General features: G+C 27.5%; 1 protein-coding gene across 1 annotated transcript; it reads right to left on the bottom strand.

The window, feature by feature from the left end:
* Window positions 1-741: 741 nt before the first annotated feature.
* On the bottom strand, window positions 742-2965 carry LOC139885011 (L-ascorbate oxidase homolog). Its single transcript, XM_071868965.1, has 6 exons — window positions 2831-2965; window positions 2611-2720; window positions 2148-2418; window positions 1926-2022; window positions 1459-1801; window positions 742-1111 (listed from the first exon to the last, which is right to left on the bottom strand). Exons 1-6 carry the CDS (start codon window positions 2963-2965, stop codon window positions 742-744), a joined length of 1326 nt encoding a protein of 441 aa, XP_071725066.1.
* Between the last annotated feature and the right edge of the window lie 12127 nt (window positions 2966-15092).

Below are 15092 nucleotides of genomic sequence, written 5' to 3'. Positions count from 1 at the left end.
ATCTGAAATAAGGTAAATGGCCTAAAATTTAATCGATCGAGATGTAAATAATAAATTACAATGAAGCAAGAATTCCTTTCTGTGTATACGTGTCTGTAACTTTACCAGCTGAGCCAACCCCCCTGACGACTTGTGAAGAAATTAATCAAACATACATTTGCTGCTGCTAATATCTTTATTATTACGCCTTTGTTCTGCCAGCAGCTTTGCCACAAAGAAGAGCATTGGAAGGTTTGTCGTATTCATTTGCAAGGCTCTTGACTGGATCCCACACCCTCAGATAAAATTGCTGCCCAAGATATTGCCTATCCCAAATTGCAGACCTCATGTTCCACATCCCTTGATTGTCCAACGAGATTAATATCGCCGTCCAAGAGTACGGGTATACCTACAGTACAATATAGTATATCTTTTTCATTTAGTTTTTTAGGAAGGAAATGAACACAAAATACAGTATTCTGATCACATTATAAAAATATATTTGCTTTAGGATTGATTACCTGAGCAGTGTGCCTGGATATAGCATCAACACGATTGTATGTCCTTTTCTTGGCCGATGACCATTGCCCAGAACCATACCTGTGTATATTCCAAAACAGTCACGTTTAGCATACAAAGAAGTCCTTTTTGAAACTTCCGAAATTAGTCCTTAATTTTAAAATGATCAAAATTGATCCTTATTTCTATATCTTTACGAAGAACTCACAAGAAGCAGAAACAAGAAAAGGTAGTAACTTTTACTTACCCGACAACCCAGAAATCGTAACCATCAAGATGCCACGACTGCATTTTGTTCTCGTTGTTTTGGAAGACTACCTCAATGAAATCATGGAGATTAGTTGTCACGACGGAGGTAGCTACGGTATTAACACCACCAGAGGGCATATCTTGGATGGTATTCGTGCTAAAGACTCCAGCAATGTTGAAATAATCGGCAAGTTTCAGAGGGGTATCGGCATTCACATAGGAAACTCCATTTACAGCGTAACGCCTCTTTCCGTTTATCAAAACAGCTGAGTTGGCCAATACGATTGTCCTTTTTGGTGTTATCGTTCCATAATGGAATGATCCTTGAGGGTTAGGTCGCGCTGCATTTGCTGTCAGGTTCCACCTAAAAGTGTTGGCAAAGAAACATCAGTCATATACTCAAGACTCCCAGAGTTTTTGCCATATTCTATGTTTTATCTTCCTATGTTTCAAAGTTAACAAGTTACTCCTATTAAATGTAAAGACAACATGCCCTTACAAGTTTATGCTTTTCACTATCCTTTCATTACATGTTATAAAGGGTAATATTGAGTGTTATAAGGAAAAATTACTGTCAGAAAGGAGCAAACTATAGGTTAATTAAACCCTCAAGGGGGATTTTGGTGATTTTTGAAACGTCAGAGCAAAATGTAGAATATTGTATAATGTTGGTGTTTTTGTTTCCATTTTTATGAAAGTATCTTATTGTACCTGAAGGTTCTGGCTTGCTCCATGGAGCCATGATATTGGTAATTTGGATCAGCAGGCATTCCAGAAGCAGGAGTCCTAGAGTTAGAGTAATGCAATACAGCTGTCGCCTTCAGAACAGGTCTGCTAAATCGTGTGGACACGACCATGTTGTAGTCTTTGGGAGTCTGGTTTAGCGTTACAAGGACGGAAACTGATTGCCCCACGTGTACATCAAGAGATTCGTACATGTTCTGCTGAGGGTGAGATCCTTCACATTCAACTAGCTTCATTTTATGACCCTGTATCCTGAAGTTGATCGAGGTTGACAGCCCCATGTTCGAAATCCTGAACTTGTAAGTTTTTCCTGAAAATGGGAAATAAGGAATGCTTGTTGATTACTAACAACTCAGAATACCAGCCGAATCATGAATTAACTTGTCTGTCAAGGAACCGTGTAGTAAACTACATAATATGGAAAAGAGAACGACCTTGATCACCGGTGAAGTAGCTGTGAGTCTGTCCATTTATAAGAACTCCATTGGGGGAAGGAAGTGACAATCCAGAGTCCAAAATTCCTTGAAGTTGCTGTAGAATCAAAATATTGTATTTAGACTCAGCAGACAAAAGCATTGAACAAGTACAAGAATTAAACAATTGTCATTCAGGTTCATAAATATAAAATTATCAAAAAATAAGCAGTTTGCTCTCACCTTATGTCCGGTTTTGAACCAGTCACCAACTAGTAAGGTGAAGTCTCCGTCGGGAGTTGGATAAGGAACTGGGATTCGTGGTCGTGAATAGACATTGATTGCTCCATAACCTCCAGCAGCTCTGTGCATCTTAGTTGATGGGAAGTAATTGTAAGTCCCAATCTGATCTTTGGTTTGGAACTTGTAAGTGTAGTTAGAGTTTGGTGGGATAGGGCAATTAGTCCCCAATACTCCATCTTGCCATGAATTCTTCCTCTGCTTGATTCCATTCCTAGTCAAAGCAAAAACACAATGTTAGATCATAAAGATCTAAAATTGGATATGGAATATCGCAATGCCATACTAAAAACTTCCATCCAATTACATAGTCCCCAAATTGGGTGATAAAAATCCACATCCCCATTGTTCGATCAAGCAAAATTACTGATAAAAATACGAACTTTGAAAACAGAGAGGAGCTCACCATGTCAACAGGAAAGGTTCATCCAGCTTATTGATAAGATTGAGAATGATGTTGTCATTAGTCACCACATCAAGTTGAGGACCGGGAAAACGGCCATTGATGAGTATAACCTTCACAAAACCAAATCAAATCCAATATTTTAGAAGAATTTTTTTTTAAAAAAAATAGTAACTTTAGCCCAAAACCAACATTGATTCATCGATCATATAAAAATCCCAACCTGTTGGGGAACACCAAGTGGAGAAGCATTCCCGTAAGTGACAGTCCAAGTGTAAAAACGATATGGGTCGTCCGCATTCACCATAGACAAACTCAAAACAGCCAAGACTAATGCTGAAAGCCACATTGAGCTCATAGTTCCTGCAAAATATGTTAAAAGAAGGAAACAAATACATTACTAAAAATGGGAAATTTCCTTAATAATGAACATATAGATAAGATAATAAAACGTGAAAAGAAAAGGCATGGAAGAATTTCAGATACCAAAATCTAAGAGGGTCTGGTTTGTCTCTGTAAACTATGTATGTATGGCGGCTTGCTCTATTGTTTGAGGTCAGGATCTGACAGAGACTGAGGGGTTTTATAATAATAATGCGGGAATAGAGGGGGATCTTTACCGAGTAAAATATTTATAATTCTTTTTTGTAATACATAAAACAATAATAATGTTATTTAATGAAGGTAATTTCCGGCGCTAATAACGCGGTATTGAAATTTGTTTTATGGCTAATGATTTTGTTGGTTGCTTAAAAGGAAAGTTTTCGCGACATTCATCACTGTGTTTCCTCTTCTTTTTTCTAATGTTACAACTTTACTCTTAATTACCATCAAACAAGTAGTTCCATTATTTAAGCTTATTAAACAGACTGTTTATATGGTATAATCTATCATCTGTTAAAAATGGTAGTTATAGCATTTATATCCTCCTGTAATCTCGCCATGATATAGTATATATGAATGCTTTATTCTTGTTGAATCATGCATATCATGATGTATGCTTTTTAATTTTTATCCTTTCGAAAAGTTATTGGAGATCCATGGTGAATATATTACTATATATATACGCGTTCATTAAATTTGGACTAGCTAGGTGGTGGTTAATAGTTACAGTAATATATATTTAATAATAATAATAGGCTGGTTCCCCATCCATGACTCAACGGAAATTGCTCAACTCACTTCTACAATGAAATGATATATGTTCGTTTTATATCTACCTAGAGCATTTCTTGCATTTTTTATTTTTTTTTACAATATACCAAAATAAATTTATTAATCTAAATTTATAAGCTATATTAATTTTAGACACAAAATAAATAATACAATTAATAAATTATTTTCATTTTTATTCCTTTATATATATATATAGTAATAATTCATATATATAATTATTTATTCGTTGCAAATTTGCAATGCAGGTACGACCTACATTTGCCAGTTAAGAAGTATCTGTGAAATACAATTGTTGACTCCGTTTTGCATTGAAATTTTATCATCAATGAAATAATGATACATCATATTAGGTCGATAATTAGTCCTAAAATAAATACGAAAATTGTAGTCCTAACTTTTTGGGTTTCCGACGTCGCAAGAATCAAGTCAATCGAACGTCCGAAATTCAAGATATGACTGTCATACAAAAATGATCCAATATGCGAGTAAGGATTAAAATGGACATAAAATATAAGACTGAAATATATTGTATTAAAACATAAAGCTGACGTGAATTTAAGGTTAAAATCAGTTATATTGTTGATTGTGCGATCATATGGATTATTGATATAAGAATTAAATATTCATCATATCATATTCATATGTTTAAGTTATATAGTCTTCACATAATGTTCATGAAGAAAGGAAAGAAAAGATTATGACTTAATTTCATTATGGAGTGTATTGAACGTGTAAATCAAGTATTACTATTTTGGAGCTAGGAAAGAAATCTACACTACTAAATTTTTCTAAAACAAAAGAAGTGTCGACATTGTGTGATTGTCGAGGTAGGAAAAATAAGTTGCTCATCAATTGTTGCCAAAACAAGTGAGAATGACGATATCATGTCGACATTATGTCAACACAAAATAATATATTCAGCATTAATGACCCCAAACCTCTTTCAATAATATAAATAGAGGCATCTCTCTCGTAATTCAAGACATAAAAATTAAGAGAAGTTCTGGACAAGAAGCTAAAGTAAAAAGACGTCGTCATGCTGTCGGAATTTCGCTGCCTCGCATAAGCATAAAGACACAAACGAAAAAAGTTTCACAACGAAGAAGACGAAGATTAGCTAGTATTGATCAAAAGATTTACATAATTGTCATATTCCAACCTTTTGTTTAAGTTACATTAATTTATTGAAATTCTAATAAAATGTGTTTCATTTATCGCGTATTCCGGATATTTTACTTTGTGTTTTTATTCGTGTTTATTGGTGCTTCGTATATATTCACTCATCTTTCAATGCACTTCACATGGTTCATGAGAACGGACTCTGCAAATTGCAAAACTATAAAATTAGATATCGTCATGCTATCGACTTAGAAAATTAAATTTCCATATACATATAATTACCTTCTTCAAAAAAGAAAATAATAATACATCACCATGCATCAATATAGTTAGACATATATTTCATGGACATTAACTACATCCAGCTAATTAAGAAAATTAAATAAATGGTGCCTATTGGTAGTGGTACAGCTTTATTAATTTGACCAATACATAAGTCCAACTTAGTTACGGGACAACTGTCAGAGCAAACCTTAACAAAAGCTTAAATTTGATCCAATAATTTCTCATTTACAGATACTTTTTTTTTTTGAAATCTCAAATACAGATACTACTATTACTATTACTATACATAAACACGTTTTCTTATATATGTTTCCCACACGGATTGGCAAAACATTACAGCTGAGTAATTAATGAGGTATTTCAAGCTGTTGAACTATCAAACATGACCAAATAATTAAGTCCATTCGTTAACTATTAGTATTGATTAATTAATTCGTAGTAGCTAGTATGCATGTCATAATCAAATTCCTTTGCATGAGAGAGGAGAGGTTAAATGATGGGCGTCCATGTGAAAGGTTGGTGGACTGGACGTAGGTTCTAGTAGCTAGCTAGAAATAGAATTATTAGTTTGGATGTCGTGTGTGTTAGAATAAGAATATATAATATGCATGGCGCGCACATACAATCCAAATTCCTAAGTCCTGACAAGCCTTCTATTCGATTCTAGTCAACCAATTCGATTTGTTAATCCCATTTTTTACTTCTGATAAAGAGAAAAATGCTCGTAACCAAGTGGAACTTTTACTCCACAAATCCTAGCTATAGGCTTTATTTCCCAGAATATTTGGCAAGTAAGATGATACTCGGCGATCCATTAAGGGCCCAATGGGGGCAGATGCCCCCAATGATTTTCTAAATAAAAATTGGTATGCACAAGTGAAGTTAATGTTTTAATTGCAGCACTGATGGCATTACTACCACATTTCATTTCATTTGAGAGTCATGCTTTCAAATCCAGGATGCACTTTTTTTTTTCTTGAAGAGGAATACAGGATGCACCTTTTTATGGTCCTATTTTCTCTCTTTCCCCGAGTCTTACGTAACTAGTGTTATGTCATTTCATTTCTTCTTTCCTATAGTTGTAATTATATGTCCTTTTTATGGTCCTGTTTTCTTCTTTCTTACACCATTTTTTCCCCTTATATTATTAGTCTTGCCGTAATTACTAATTATTGCCATGTCATCTCTTTCTTTTCTTTTTTTTCCTATAGGTGTAATTGTATATTTTTTTCAAGCCATATTATTTTTATTTAATTTAAAATCCTTTTACTATAGAATTAATTTATATTTATTTCAACACTGATTTCTTTTTCTTTTTTGAGATTCAACACTGATTTCTTATTTTAATAGTGACTTCAAATCTCAATTCACTAACTATATAAATTAAATAATTAGTTTTCATTTAATTTAATTTAAAAGTGATCTTAATAGATTATATCGTCAACACAATCCCACCGATAATGTTTTTTAAGATTGTATGAATTTAAAATTTTCATATTCAGAGAATGTATTAGAAATTTTGCGGTGCGATTAAATTAAAGTCTACGACCGTCCAATAATTTGGATCATGGACCGTCTCCGACTATGCTCCCATTGATTAAAATTCCTAGATCCGCCACCTCCCTTCGTCCACCTTTGATTGTCACAAGTAAGAGCTTTATAATTAGGATTAAGAAATATTAGACTAATAAACAAAACCATTATATTATAGATATTAATGACTAAAATATCCTCATAAATAATTATGACTTATTATTTTACTTTTAATTATAAGGATATAAATGGAAATTTTAATAAATTTCTTAAAATAAATAAGTAAAGTTTTTCTTCAAGTTTGAGTCGTAACAATTATTTATAGATAATAAAAAATGAATCTTATATCAATTATTCGTGGACAGAATAATTTCTCAACTGTTATGAAATTATTTATGTTGGATATCCATAATATTCTTATAATTTATTTTTCATTAATTTGTAATACTTTTTATCATTTACGATGTATTTAAGAGTATATATAGATGTCTTCTTGTATAATCATAACACATTAATAAGAATTCTTTTTTTGTATTTCTCTCTATTGTTATTCTTTCTAGTTATTATCTCTTGTTCAATTCCTATCGTTAATTGTTCTTAACACGTTATCAGCACGAGTTTGTACCAATTGTTGTTATTTTGATTGATTTGGATCTGATAAGTGGCTACTTGTGAGTCTTCCTTATAATATTTTATTGATGATATTTATAAAATATATCAAGAAGGCCAGAAGCCTATAGAAAAAAAAATATACGATGAAACTATATATCTTATGAAAGAAATAATAGATTGACTTCAAAACAAAAAAGATAAAATTTCATTGTTTACACAAACACGTAAAAAAAATTATACCTCCATCAAACCTTCAAAAAAGTCTGAATAGCTTAAAAAGATGGGAGAGATCTTGTAATTTTAAAATCAAAATATTTAGAGTTGAAATAAAGACAAATAATTTTATTGATAGTCAAAATTGTACAATTAAAATGAATCCAAAAAGACCACAAGCTCTCAAACATATATATATATATATGGAATTGGTAACGTAAAAAAAAATCCCTTGAATTCAAAAATCAAAGTTTGAAGAGGAAGCTAAAGATAAATATCTCAATATGATCTCTTTTTTTTTGTGGTGAAAGCCACTACCATTCGCGTAAAGAAAAAAGATTGACATAAATATGTAATTTTCGTTGTCAAAGTTGTCCGATGAAGTAGCATACTTGATATGTTTAGACGTTTATTGATCGATAATCAAATCTGAGATATATTATTAAGGAAAAAAAAAAAGGAAGTATAATTTGCAAATGGAAATAGAGAATTGGATTACACCGTAATTTTCTCTTTGATTGAGAAATTAATATGTTAATATTATATCAACACAATTGGGTTGTGGATAATTAAGCAGTCGAAAATCAAGCATATGATTTCCTTTAAAAGAAAACATTAATTTAGTAAATTGAAAAGTTTACTATACTAGTCAATGGGCCCGTCCGTTGGACGGAAAGTCCGTACATTTGAAAATTAATAATTTAAATATATCTTATAATAATTATATAATAATTATTTATATTAAACATTATTAAATATATGTCAAATATTATATCAAAAGGGATTATTTTAACTTTATATCAATTATAATTATTTTGATTTTATTTCAAAATCTACAATCCCATTAGAATCAAAATTTTATTTTGTTTTTAAAAATAATAAAAGTAGCAAAACGTAAAAATTACATATCAAGATTTGATTAGATAATAAAATTTATAATTGCATCTAATCAATTCAATTTTTCCTATTGTTTGAAATATAAAATACACTCATTTTAATTAAGAATTTGGAAAAAAAAAGTGGGATTTTTATTAGGAATAATAGTTTAACAAAAAATTAGAAAAATAATAATATATTATATTTTGATTAGAATTTTTTTTAACAATATGTCCGTTTGAATAGGATAAAAGAAGATATGTCCGTTTTAATTATAAATAGGAAAAAGAATATCATAAATTTTAATTAGGCTAAATTATTAATTGTTTGAAAAATAAAATATGCCCGTTTTAATTAAGAATAGAAAAAATATAGTCTATTTTATTAGGAATAATAGCATAATAAAAAATTAAAAAAATAATATATATTGTAATTTGATTAGAAATAATTTTTTTAATAATATGTCCGTTTGAATAGGGAAAAATAATACATGTCCGTTTCAATTAAAATATATATAGTGTATTATAATTTGTTTAGAAATAATTTTTTAAATAAGAGATAGAAAATTGATTAGGAATAAAATTATTATATTAGAAAAAAATAAGTGAAAGATAAAAGAGAATAGGAATCTCATATGATTAGGAATAAGTAATTAATAGAATTTTATTAGGAATCATTATCTTATTGTTTTTGATTTCTTAATTAATTCTTAATTAGAATAGAAAAAAAAATATTGATTTAAAATTATAATTTGATTCCTAATTAAACTCAAAAACTTAATTCTTAAATTAAACGCCATGTGTCGGATGTTGATTTGACAATAAAATTTGCAATTGAATTGCAATTGGAACAAATTGAGAAGTGTTTCTCTATTGTATATAAGATACTATATATAACGAGATCTTCCACTGATTTAAAATATAAGCGATTGCTTTATATATTATATTAAATTATTTTATTTATAATTTTTTTTATTAATAAATTATATATCTATAAAGGCTTGAAGTCTTTTTGTGTCTAGATCCAAAAGTCTAGATATATATATATATATAATTCATTATAAAATAGTAATAACGAGACTATAAATTTTCGTGTAAAAAAATATACGAAGATAAATAAAATATTATTTGACGATAGTGATATTGTCGATTATAAATTTTCTTTAAGTAGAAAAAAAGATTAAAAAAAATTGTTTAAGAGGAGAGTTTTGTAACGATTTTGGATCGAATTATTGGTAGGCATATAAAGTAAGATATTATCACAATATGTCATGAAAAACTAGACAAGTTGTGAAGATCCTATGGATTAACATATATACTTAATGTACATGTTTGATTGATCTCCAATTGGAAAAAAAAAAAAATTATTCAAGATAGAAACTTCTTATCTTCTGAAAAAATAAATTCATGTATGGCCAGCCGCCGTTGTGAATTTAAAGACTACATATATAACTCTTTATTAGTAACTAAATAGTAGAACTTCTAGATTTATAAGGATGTTGAAAAGGAAAAAAAAAAAACCGGGAGACAATGATTCAATAGTTTGGAGTCAAAATTTATGAAAAAGACAATAACTTTAAAATGAATTTCAATTCATATAATAAATGATTATACAATATATATACACATATAGTTCTTGGCCATGGTATGTCGGATCTTTGTCATATGTCTTCGCATGGATTAAAAGAATATATATTATCAAAAGACATTGTTACTGGTATTAGATATAGGTAAAAAAAATGAAGTAAATTATAAGGATATAATGTGGAACTATAAATAATGTAAAGAAAAGAATAATGTATTAATAAGATCTTAATCTTATTATTTATATATGTCAAATCATTTTTTTTATTTATTCGTAAAGGGTCAATATATCGATTCCTCATTCTTTTTTTATTTTAGAAGTATGATTGATTAGATCAATATAATATGAAGATAATGAATTAATTGGCTTGATCAATTAGAAAGTCCCGACTTAATGTGCAAGCCATCATATTTAAAAAATTCCACCACTAATAATTATTTTGGCCGGAAGCCATGAATTTTCTTTTATTATGATTATCGATGTGTTGAATATATGATCATTAATACACTATAATGCACATCTCATATCAGGAAGGAATATGAAAGGTGATAAAAGAAAATTATATGTTATTAAAATATTAGTTTGATCCTTAATATGAATTATAAATTCATAAGCTAATTCATTTGTAATCTAGACATGACAAACTAATGAAAAAAAAATTGTTTAAAGATATTCAAGTATCTTATTAATAATAAATAAATAAATCTCTATAAGTAATATCATTACTAAAATATTGTTGTCAAAAATATTAGCAAATGAATTTCAAAAAATGACGAGGATCTTAAATTGATGTGAAAGGAATGTCATATATTGGACAAAATACAAAGATACAATGAATTTAAATGTTAAAAACTTTTGGAACAAATAGTCCATATTCTTCCAAATATCTAAAGCTACAAATTATTATTTATGAGAATAAATAAGAAAGTATAAAATTAGTTTTTATGATGAATAATATTTTTTTAGATACAAGTATTATATTGGTGGATATATGTATAAACATTAAATTGCACTTTGTAAATGTGGTTATAACCAATTTGATACTTTAATTTTATGTGAAATCTTTGAAGGGTATAAATGCTTGAAGAATGAATCACTAAAATGCATGAAGCATATAAAGATTAAAAGATTAACTCCCCAAAATTTATACAATGAAATATGCATGCATAACTTAAGAAGAGTTTATTCTAGATAAAAACTTGAAAGATATATTTATAATTATATAACATATATCTTATACTCTTTGTATAATTGAACCGAAAATATTTTTAATTTATAGAGTTTTTCATCCTAAAATGATTAAAGATGATGAAGACAATTAAAAAATTATTTGTCAATGATAACAAACGTAACATATTCGGAAGATATGTAAATTCGTTTCAATAATAATATGTAAAAATAATACAATTCGCATGATTTAGTTATAAAAGAAATGATATATATAATAATAAATATGATAGGACGAGCGTATTTAGCCACCAATTTTACATTCATGGTCTTTAAAAAAAATAACGACAGTAATGATATATAAATTCGTCCAAATGTAATATCACAGACATCTTTATTAAGGCATCGCATGAAAATTGATAAATAAAATTGGGAAGCGTCGATTCAAGAATATCAAGTAATGTTGTCATGAGGGGGAAGGAAAATTATGTTGTACGTACTCTTTTTTCTTGACTAAGATTTTGTCCCACCGAATTTTCCTAAGCAAGGTTTAATTGATGCGTTTTTCTTTTAGTCATATTCGTAATCGTATATTTTACCTTCACTAGTTTTTCTCCCATGATTTTACTAGTAAGGTTTTAAATGACACATAATATTAAAAAATAGGGAAAAAAAAGATATAGCGTTTTAATTAGGAATAGGAAAAAAGGAATATAATAAATTTTAATTAGGAAAAATTATTAATTGTTATTCTCCCGTTTTAACGAAGAATAGGAAAAAGAATATAGCAAATTTTTATTAGGAATAATATTTTAATAAAAATATTAGAAAAAATAATATATGAATAATTTTTTTAATAATATGTTTGTTTGAATAGGAAAAAAGAAGATAACCGGTTTTAATTAGAAGTAGGAAAAAAGAACATAATGAATTTTAATTAGAAAAAATTATTTAATAAAAAAATTAAAAATATGTATATATTGTATTACTACCTCTCTATTTGCATAGCTGTCATTTTTACACTTTTTACACATATCAATATCATTAATTTCAATACATAATTATTTTTACTTTACATTTCATCCCTTCTCTCTTTATTAAATTATTAATTATTTATGAAAAGTGGGTGTGAAAGAGAAGATAGTGGAGGGGTAAAAATGGAATAAATGCATTGAAATTCTAAAAACGTCAACTATTTAAAGACACTAAAATCATAAAAAAATGTCATCTATTTATATACGGAGGGAGTATAATTTTATTAGGGATAATTTTTTTAAAATAATATATAGAAAATTGATTAGGAATAAAATTATTATATTAGGAAAAAGTAATTGGTAGAATTTCATTAGGAATCATTGCCTAGTTAGAATAGGGAAAAAAATAATATCATTGTCTTAAAATTGTAACTTGAAACATAATTAAACTCAAAATTCGAAAATACATGTGTCAAATTATTATTTATCAATAAAATGTTATGTGTAGAATTTTAATTTGACAATAAAATTTGCAATTGGAAAAAATTAAAATTGAAAAAGTCTTGCTATTGTCCACATAAGTTCTTATAGACAATAGCGAGACTTTTCAATTTGAACCAATTATAAATTTAATTGCAAATTTCATTGTTAAATCAAAATTCGACACATGACGTTTTATTGATGAATAGTAATTTGACACAGGCATTTTAGAACTTTGAGTTTAATTAGAATTTTACTTACAACTTTAAGTCAATGATATCAATTCTAATTATTTTGATTTTATTTTAAAATCTACAATCGAATTAAAAATTTATTTTGTTTTAGAAAATAATAAACATAACAAAAAATAAAAGTAACACATCAAGAGTTGATTTCATAATAAAATTTATAATTATATCTAATCAATTTAGTTGTTCCTATTGTTTGAAAAATAAAATATGCCCGTTTTAATTAAGGATAGGAAAAAAATATAGCGGAGTTTTATTAAGAATATTAGTTTAATAGAAAAATAGAAAATATAATATCTATTATAAATTGATTATGAATAATTTTTTTAATAATATGCCTGTTTGAATAGGAAAAATAATGATGTGTCCTTTTAGTTAGGAATAATAAAATGATTATAATGAATTTTAATTTTAATAAGAAAATTGTTTAAAATGATAATTTGATTCTTAATTAAACTAAATGTCAAATTATTATTCGTTAATAAAATGCCTTCCTAATTAAACTCAATTTTTTTGAATACATGTGTCAAATTACTATTCGTTAATAAAATGTCATATGTCGGATGTTGATTTAACAGTAAAATTTGCAATTAAAATTGCAATTGAAACAAATTGAAAAAGTTTCTCTATTGTCTGTACAAGTCAATGGGCCCATCCGTTGGACATAAAATTCGTACCTTTAAAATTTAATAATTTAAATATATCTTATAAAAAATTATATAATAATTATTTGTATTAAACATTATTAAATTTATTTCAAATATTATAAAAGGTAATTATTTTTAACTCTATATCAATTATAATTATTTTTCTTTTATTTCAAAATCTATAGTCCTAGAATTAAAAATTTATTTTATTTTCAAAAATAATAAACATAGCAAAAAGTAAAAGTTACATATCAAGATTTGATTTCATAATAAAAATTATAATTGCATCTAATAAATTTAGTTGTTCCTATTGCTTGAAAAATAAGATATGCCCATTTTAATTAAGAATAGGAAAAAAATATAGTAGATTTTTATTAGGAATAAAAATACAATAGGAAAAAATAATATAAATTATATTTTGATTAGGAATAATTTTTTTAGTAATATGTCTGTTTGAATTAGGAAAAAAGAAAATATGTCTTTTTTAATTAGGAATAGAAAAAAAGAATATAATGAATTTTAATTAGGAAAAATTCTTTAATAAAAAAATTAGAAAAAAAATATAGTTTGTTATAATTTTATTAAGAGTAATTTTTTAAATAATAGATAGGAAAAAAAGCATGTATCAAATATAATTCGTTAATAAAAAATTACATGTCAAATTTTTTCTTTTTCTTTTTTAAGTTTACATTGTCGGAATTAATTTGACAAATATATATATATGCCCATTTTAATTAGAAATAATGAGAATAAGTTTCGTAGGGAATAGATTCCTAATTAGAAATAAATTATTATATTAGGATAAAGTAATTGATAGAATTTTATTAAGAATCGTTATGTTTTTATTGTGTTTTGATTTACTAATTAGAATAGGGAAAAAAAAATATAATCGACTTAAAATTATAACTTGATTCTTAATTAAACTTAAAATTTTAAAATACACGGGACAAATTACTATTCATCAATAAAACGTCATATGTCGGATTTTGATTTTACATTAAAATTTGAATTTGCAATTAGAATAAAATAAATTTAAAATTGAATAAATCTCGTTATTGTCTGTATAAGATAAGATTCGGATTATTGTAACTTGTAAGGTTCATTTCATAGAATTGCATGTATTATTTTCAAAATTGATTCGGACCGAAATCAAAACTGTGCCTAACCCCCAAATGTACAGGTTCCAGTCCTCATCGACATCAAGAATCACTATTACATTAATGAAATCGAAACCAAACTCCAAAAAAGAAACAGAGGGAGTCATTTTCCAAACTAAGAGAAAAAGATTAAAATCCAAAACATAAGCAAAGAGCGTTCCGACACTTTTATCATACAATGTTATTATACATAGATATTTGTACAAATACACGGGACGAAATGAGAGAGAGATGATGAATAAACAAGAGTTCAACCCGAAGGATGAATAAACAAGAGTTCACCACGAAGGAAGAGACCACAACAGTCCTCGCTCGATATTGTTCTACCGTACTAGCTAGTACCATCCCTCCTAAGAGCACTAAAAGGTTTTTTTTTTTTTTTGGACACAACATAGTTTAAATAAAATGGACTCT

Source organism: Rutidosis leptorrhynchoides, unplaced genomic scaffold (genome assembly GCF_046630445.1).
Source record: "Rutidosis leptorrhynchoides isolate AG116_Rl617_1_P2 unplaced genomic scaffold, CSIRO_AGI_Rlap_v1 contig69, whole genome shotgun sequence".
Taxonomy (NCBI): Eukaryota; Viridiplantae; Streptophyta; class Magnoliopsida; order Asterales; family Asteraceae; genus Rutidosis; species Rutidosis leptorrhynchoides.
Note: the sequence above shows the minus strand (reverse complement) of the source record. Positions and strands in the feature narration are given on the sequence as shown.